Raw genomic sequence first — 8,146 nt, 5'->3', positions numbered from 1 at the left:
TAAACCTCAATCTCTTTGTGCATCATGTCGTGGAAAAGAGTAGTCATACCTCTCTGATAAGTAGCCCCTGCGTTTATTAACCCAAACGGCATTACTCTGTAACAAAAAGTGCCCCAAGGGGTAATGAAAGATGTCTTCTCTCTATCTTCTGGTGCCATTTTGATCTGATTGTAACCGGAGAAACCATCCATGAAGGAGAAAACTTTGGACTTTGCAGTGTTGTCAACTAATACATCAATGTGAGGTAGTGGAAAATCATCTTTGGGACTAGCTTTGTTCAAATCACGGTAATCAACACACATTCTGACTTTACCATCCTTCTTCGGAACAGGCACAATGTTGGCAAGCCACTGCGGGTATTCTGATGTGACAAGAAAACCTGCATCAATCTGTTTCTGTACTTCTTCTTTAATCTTGAGGGCCATATCAGGACGGGCTCTTCTCAACTTCTGCTTGACTGGTGGACATTCGGGCTTCAATGGCAGACGGTGCACCACAATATCAGTATCCAGGCCTGGCATGTCTTTGTACGACCAAGCAAATATATCAACATATTCTCTGAGAAGTTCTATCACCCGCTTCTTGACACTTGCTTCAAGTGATGCCCCAATCTTGACCTCTTTCTTGTCTTCTTCAGTACCCAAGTTGATGACCTCTATTGCTTCCCCATAAGGCTGAATGGCTCTTCTTTCTCGTTCAAGTAGCCGAGAGATTTCGTCGGGAATCTCTTCATTCTCTTCCTCTTCCGCCTCATACACAGGGGATTCAAAGTTGGGAGAGATCATAGGGGTATGTTGTTCAAAGGGTTCATTGATGTTTAATCTGCACATATGATTGATGATTTTAGAAAATAAGTAAATGCAGATTTTTCGAAGGTGATCATATTTTTTTGGTTTTTTTGTATTACCATTTTTCAGAAAAAAACACAAAAGAAAAAATAAAACAAAAGTCGGGAACAAAACGACATTTTTATTTAATTGATGATAATTTTTTTTGAAGCAAATGGCCCTTGATAGATTCACTTTCGCTTGGGGCGAGGCGAAAGGATTTTTTTTTGAAAAAACATAAAACGAACAAATGTATTACTTAGGCAAGTGAGTAACAAAAGGAACATCTACAGCAACCCAATTGTGGCTAGTCCCTCCGTGAGTCACGAAATTTTGTGGTATCCCCTCAGAGCTGTCTTCTATGATAGCATTGGCTTCTGACAGGGCATTGATAAAGCCAGCGCTGTGGAAAGTACCTCTTGTTGGCACGACGACGTTCCAGGGAAAATCAGTTGACAGGGAGAAACCCAGTCCTTCTCGGCGCTTGTTCTCTGGCAATTCTATCAATTTTCCCCAACTTGCAGACCCTCCAGCTTGTATCACATTCTGAGCATCTTTTAGAGAGGAAATAGATGCCCCACTCTTCCTGGTATTCTCTTCTTCCACAGCGAGTCCTTGGAATGATGTCCCCTCAACATTGTCAGCCCCGATGAAAGAGAAAGACGACAAATGGCTCACTAGCAAAGCTTCCTCACCATTCACAGTTACTAGCTTTCCATTCTGCACAAATTTTAACTTTTGATGCAATGTGGAGGTTACTGCCCCAGCTTCATGAATCCAGGGCCGGCCCAACAGACAACTGTACGATGCTTGGATGTCCATCACTTGAAAGGTAATTTGGAAAACATGTGGACCAATTGTAATAGGCAGATCCACCACCCCATGAACATTCTTCCTTGAACCGTCGAAAGCTTTTACCATTACATCACTCCGTCTCAAAGGTGTACCCTTGTAAGAAAGTTGATCATAAGTTGTTTTGGCCATTACGTTTAAGGACGACCCAGTATCTACTAGCACATTTGACAAAGCATCTGTCTTGCAGTTCACAGATATATGGAGAGCCAGATTATGGTTCCTTCCTTCTTTCGGAAGCTCTTCATCACTGAAACTCAGATTGTTGCATGCAGTGATGTTCCCCACTATCCCTCCAAATTGACCAACAGTCACATCGTAGTCCACAAAAGCTTGTTCCAGGACCTTCATTAAAGCCTCCTTATGAGCATCAGAATTCAACAGTAGAGACATTATGGATATCTTTGATGGAGTCTGCATCAATTGATCAACCACTTTATACTCACTCTTCTTGATTAGCTTAAGAACCTCATCAATCTCAGAATTTGCATTGGTCCCACTAGACTGACCAATATCTTTGACTGCACTGGGATCTTTAGCTTGGGTCTCCTTGATTACCGGAGCACTAGCTTTCTTTGGGGGCACCACAGGAACAATACGCCCATTCCTTAGCACTCTACTGACTTCAGCGACATTTCCTACAGACGGCAAAGGTGGTATCGGAACTTCACGACCATCCTCTATCATAGTGGCATTGTACTTATAAGGAATGGCTTTCTCAGAGGCATAAGGCATCGGCCCAGGCAAACAGATCACTAAAGGAGCAGCAACTGACTTCCGACTGTCGTAGAATATCTCCAAAGGCTCCTCCGACGTTATAACACATACATCATCACACTTTCTTTCAACAACAAGTTCTCCTTGGTCTAAAAGTCCTTGGATATCATCTTTTACTTTCTGACAACCTTGAGGATCTAGAAGACACACTTCACAGGCGGCATGATCATGTTCAAAGAGAGTCGCTTGACACATCTTGGCATGTATAGGGACCAAAGGTGTCCGGATGTGTTGGACGTTCAGGATGAAATGAGTCTTCTGGCAGTCTTCGACCATGTTGACAGTTGCGGCACCATGGTTTGGCAACGGATTGGTTCGAACATTTGGTGCTGAGTCCGTAAAGGTTATCTTTTTTTCATTGATTTGCCTCTGAACTGCATTCTTCATGGCATAACAATCTTCAATACTATGACCTGGGGACCCTTGATGGAAAGCACAAGTCTGGTTAGGTTTATACCATGCTGGCGGTTTCTCTGGCACTGGAAGAGGTGCTCTAAGTTGAATCAAATTTTTACTGAGCAACCCTGGGAGTAACTCTGCATATGTCACGGGAATTGGGTCAATTTGCAATTTGGCATTCTGTGGTCGAGGCTGTTGTTGTTGATATGGTCGTTGTGGGTATTGTTGGTATGGTTGTTGGGGATATTGTAGGAATTGTTGTTGTTGAGGATATGGTTGTGGATGATGGTATTGTTGGGGATATGGTTGTTGAAGATATGGTTGTTGAGGATATGGTTGTTGAGGATATGGTTGAGGATGTTGTTGAGGGTGTTGTGGTTGATGATATTGTTGGAATTGGAGTTGGCTATTTGGTGGTTGGATGGTATTGGCAGCAGGTGTAATGGCAGCAACGTGTTGGTAGGGTAAATAATTTGATTGAGGCCTCCCATGAGCCACCATACTAACCTCTTGTTCTTTCTTTTTCGGGAGGTGGTTCCCAGACTTCTTGGTTCCACTTGCAGATGTCCCTTCTTTTACTAAACGTCCTTCTCGGACTCCTTCTTCCAACCGTACACCCGTAGCAACCATCTCAGCAAAGTTATTGGGAGTACTTCCGACCATGTTTACATAATAGAACTGACTGAGAGTTTTTAAGAAGAGCTTGGTCATCTCCTTCTCTTCTACGCGCGGGCTGACTTGGGCAGCAGCATCTCTCCATCGCTGGGCATACTCTTTGAATGTTTCCTTGTCCCCTTGAGTCATAGCCTGGAGATCACTTCGGTCTGGGGCCATATCCACATTGTAACTGTATTGTTCCACGAAAGCATCACACAGGTCACGGAAGGTTTGAATCTTTGTTTTGTCCAGGTTCATGTACCACTTTGAGGCAGGACTAGCCAAACTTTCTTGGAAGAAATAGATAAGGACTTTGTCATCTTTGGCATAGGCAGACATCCTTCTCACATACATTGTTAGATGCTCCTCAGGACAGGAGTTCCCTTTATACTTCTCGAAATCTGGTACCTTGAACTTGTGAGGTACTTGGACGTTCGGCACTAAACAGAGATCGTAAGCAGTCTTCCCAAACATCTTCCTTCCATGGAGAGCTCTCATCTCTCGTTGCATTTCATCGTATTTTTCTTGCAAGTCATTCACTTTGTCATAGTTCTCCATGTTCCCTGAATGGTATATGGGTTCTTCATCTTGTGGAATGGTATGCATCACCGGAGCCGAATAGGTCATAGCGGCTGGAGGAGCTCCTACCAGAGGTGGAGGAACATGAGTTGCACTTTGACGAGTAGGCATCGGAACTTCAGTCATGATAGGGCGGAATACTTCACTGAGGCAAACTGGCACACCCCAAGAACGACCTTCTGGCATAGAACTTGAAACTTCACACACAATGGGACGGAGTATTTCGCCGGCAGTGAAAGGCGAGAACCGAGGCGCAGAACGTTGCGGAGCAGAGTGTATCGGAGTATCTGCACATATTGTCCATCCAGGGGTAGAGGCGGCAGCAGAGGCGGATGTTTCGGCCTGAGTTCTGACTGGAGGAGGTGGCGGTGGTGCTTGTGCCTGAGCTTGTGCTAGTGCTTGAGCTTGTGATTGAGCCAGTGCTTGAGCTTGAGCTTGTGCTTGAGCTAGTGCTTGAGCTTGCGCTTCAGCTTGTGCTTGAGCTCGAACCTGTGCTTCCGCCATTGTCTTCATCACTTCAGCCATTTCGTCCATCTTAGTCTGCATGGTTGTTATTTCTCCACGGAGCACTTGGTTTTCTTGTTCGAGAAAATCCATCTTCTTTTTCACGTTTGCTCGAGTGTAGATAGTGCGGGTAGGCTTGTAGAGGATACGTGGGGCCACCTTTTGAAACGAGCTGACCTTTTTCTGGAAAAGAAAATTTGTGTGAGACTTTGGATTTGAGACTGTGAAATGCAAAATGATGCATGATGTTATGCAAAAATAGACACATTTTTATTTATCGAAGGACTTATAAAAGCAAATTTGTAAACATCATAACTGAAAATTTATTGAATAATTAGAGTACTAAAATAATTCCCTTTTAACAAAACCGAGCCAAGGGATAGACTCCAAAGTACATCACAAAAAAGCTAGGAAATAACATAAAGTGGTGAAACAACTAAAATACTCTTGAACTCCTATAGCAGACTACTCTTCGAAATCTGGATGTGGACCGTCAAACAAATCCATGGAATCCATGCGCTGCTTCTTAGTGATATGCTTTTTAAGCAGCCTGTCCTTCTCCTGGAGTAGATCATTTCTCTCGATCATCTGTTGCCCTAATTTGAGAATCACACTTTCCTGCTTCCTTATTTCTTCATTCTTATCTTCTATCATGAGCATAGCCTCGTCATATTTCCTTTTCCAAGTGGCAATTTCTCGGTCTTTATCAGCCAATCGTTCTTGGTGCTCTCCCAGAGTCTTAGAGGGTAAAGGTAATGATGAAGATGGAATTGTTGCGGATACGAGCCTCGGTACCGTGTAAGGCATCTGATTCTGGATAGCTTTACTGATGACCCACTGAGTGTAAGATCCATGCAGAAAATTGTCCCTTTTTCCCAGTTGGTTCCTGTTAAGTCTGTGAATACTCCGCCAAGCTTGCACAAATTCCTCCCTTTTACCCAGGTGATTACCGTCATTGCAGTAGAACTCATTGGTTAAAGCAAGGTTACTTGGTTGTGTCTTCATCGGGTATCCCAATTGATGTCGGGCAAGGACGGGATTGTAGCTAATTCCTCCCTCCATACCAATGAGAGGTACATTGGGATAGTCACCACATCTGATAATGACTGTCCCATCATCCCAGGTTGGATGGTACCAAACTATATCAGCTGTTGTCAAGGCCATGATTTTTTTAGACCAGGGAGTACCTTCAAGGTTGGTTATGAAAGAGCGGGGTTGAGGTAGATGAGAGATGAACCATTTGTAGAGTAAAGGTGCACAACAAAGGATAGCTCCACGAGTTGCAAGAGTTCGATCATGGATGGAATGGTAGGTGTTTGCTAGAAGAGTAGGGACGGGGTTTTTGGTAAGAAAAACTTGGATGGCACGGATGTCAACAAAATTAGGAATGTTCGGGAAAAGCACAAGACCATAGATAAGTAAGGCTAAGACAGAGTAAAAGGCATGGTTGGCGCCAGACTGTTCAAAAATGGAAGCCTGATCGTAGAGGAAATCGGTGGAGAAACCTGAGGGACCCCCTTTGGTTTGGACAATAAGATTATCTCTTACGATGGAGGCTTCAAGATGGAGGGCTTTAGCAATGGTTGTGGCTTTGGGATTGGGTTCAAGGCCGCTGAAAGGTACTTTGTTAAGCACGGTTATACCTATCAAATGAGAGTACTCTTCTAGTGTAGGGACAAGCTGATAGTCTGGGAAAGTAAAACAGTGACAATGACGGTCATAAAATTGAACCAAAGTCTCCAAGACGCCTTTTGTAACATCTACCTTGAGGATATCCAGCAGTTTCCCATGAAGTTCGCGAAAATCATCCTGGCTAGCTACCTTCCTCCCTAGCTCCCTTAATTTAGCCACATCTGGCTTCTGGAAAGTATACTTCCTAGTGTTTCTTGAAGGAATTTCCATCTATGATGTTTACAAAAGAAAAAAAGTTCATATAAGTCCTTCGATATTTTGATGATGAAAAAGAAAGTTTTATGAATGAATGCATGTATGCATGAATATGCTACACAAACGGTGAAAACACAGTGAGGTTAGGCCCATAATGATGGAGTCAAGGGAAAAAACGCCATTGGTGAGGACTATGGTTTTCAAATGTACCTGTATCACGGGTTCTACCAAGTTCCCAGAGTTATCAACCACTTCCGAACACTGTCAGGTTACGGAAATACTTCCGTTCCAATAATATTCGTAAGAAAGTCTCGTCTGAGTGTGGTATCGCGTGTCAACTAAACCAAGATTACTCATGATTAGCCACTGCACCACGTCCTAAAAGGCCAAGAGGGGTTAAAGGTAACTAAAGGTCCTCAACTTTCGACGGTCACTTGAAAATAACATGTCAAACACGAATACTCATGCCAACATAGTATACTTCCAAGATTCCTAAGTTGAGTGGGGTTATCACATGTGTCACAAACCAAAATTCACTCTTGGCAAGGCACTATGATTATACCACCGTCCTATCTTAAATTTCTCTCAAGTCCGGGTGTAGGACTTATCTCACCACTCACGTTAGAAAGGAGAAAGAAGAAGGATGAACAGATATACACGTATTTCCATCTTTTATTTTTGTTTTTCAAAGCAAGTTATAGCACAATAGTTAAATAAGACCAAGTTAGGCTCAACCCTCTTAGGACATTCCCCAGTGAAGTCGCCATTTCTGTCGCGTCATTTTTTGGAGGTCAAGGCTATTTAATTAGCTTTTGACTCACTAATTATTTCACGACTGAACATTTAATTTTTAAATGAAAAGGGGAAAAAGTTCAAACACCCCACATTTTGAAAAGATTTAGGGTTCGGGGGTTAGTTACATAAAGGGAAGGTATTAGCACCCTTTATGTCCGTAGTACTCTACAGGAACCTCTTAGTTTCATTTAATTAATGTGCTATAACTTGCTTATTTTTTGAAGAAAAAAGAATTTGAAATGATTTAATAAAGGAGGACCTAATTATCTACATTTTATTGATTTGGAAGGACAAAGTCCTCTGCCTACGTACCCGTGAGGGATCAAAACCTCGTAGTTCGGGGTTAAAAAAACTGACGTTTGATTGGTTGTGTGTTTTTTATTAGTTTGAAAAAGGTTTTAAAATGGAACAGCCAAATGGCAAAAATGATTATGTTTGTGTTTTTTAATATTAAAGAAAATGGACTCGAAGATATAATTAGATTGATTGATATTTGATTAAGAAAAAAACATAAAAAGACGTCACTTGATTTAAGATCAAGGTTTATTTTAGAAAAAAAATATTTTTGTGTTGTTTTGTTGTTTGCTATGTTTTTGTTGTTTTCAAATGAAATTAACCTAACGGAGCATAAAGAAATAAAAGCGTAGGGACCCCATGGTGGTGTTGGACCACCACAAGGGCCATTAACCTAAACTAGAAGAGAGATAAAGGCATACACACACGCACGCACACATGCACCTAAGCTATTACATAAAACCTATTAATACATTCTACGGTCTGCGATAAAAATAAATAAATTACATTAAGACCTACTTTACATTCTAAATTTTGTGCAAGAAACGAAAATAAATAAATTACATAAAAGGCCT

At 42.0% G+C, this 8,146-nt stretch overlaps 2 protein-coding genes across 2 annotated transcripts; both read right to left on the bottom strand.

Moving 5' to 3' along the window:
• Nucleotides 1-309: 309 nt before the first annotated feature.
• LOC146913505 (uncharacterized) lies at nt 310-3,951 on the bottom strand. The gene is made up of 4 exons (XM_085720942.1): nt 3,239-3,951; nt 1,087-3,091; nt 380-822; nt 310-320 (listed from the first exon to the last, which is right to left on the bottom strand). Exons 1-4 carry the CDS (start codon nt 3,864-3,866, stop codon nt 310-312), a joined length of 3,087 nt encoding a protein of 1,028 aa, XP_085577068.1. The 5' UTR covers nt 3,867-3,951.
• A 1,109-nt stretch (nt 3,952-5,060) lies between these two features.
• On the bottom strand, nt 5,061-6,497 carry LOC146913504 (uncharacterized). Its single transcript, XM_085720941.1, has one exon. It carries the CDS (start codon nt 6,495-6,497, stop codon nt 5,061-5,063), a length of 1,437 nt encoding a protein of 478 aa, XP_085577067.1.
• Between the last annotated feature and the right edge of the window lie 1,649 nt (nt 6,498-8,146).

This window comes from Medicago sativa, chromosome 6, assembly GCF_051527215.1.
Source record: "Medicago sativa cultivar Bolivia chromosome 6, Bolivia_mono, whole genome shotgun sequence".
NCBI classification, from domain to species: domain Eukaryota; kingdom Viridiplantae; phylum Streptophyta; class Magnoliopsida; order Fabales; family Fabaceae; genus Medicago; species Medicago sativa.
The sequence above is the reverse complement of the archived record's forward strand: the minus strand, read 5'-3'. Positions and strand labels throughout refer to the sequence as shown.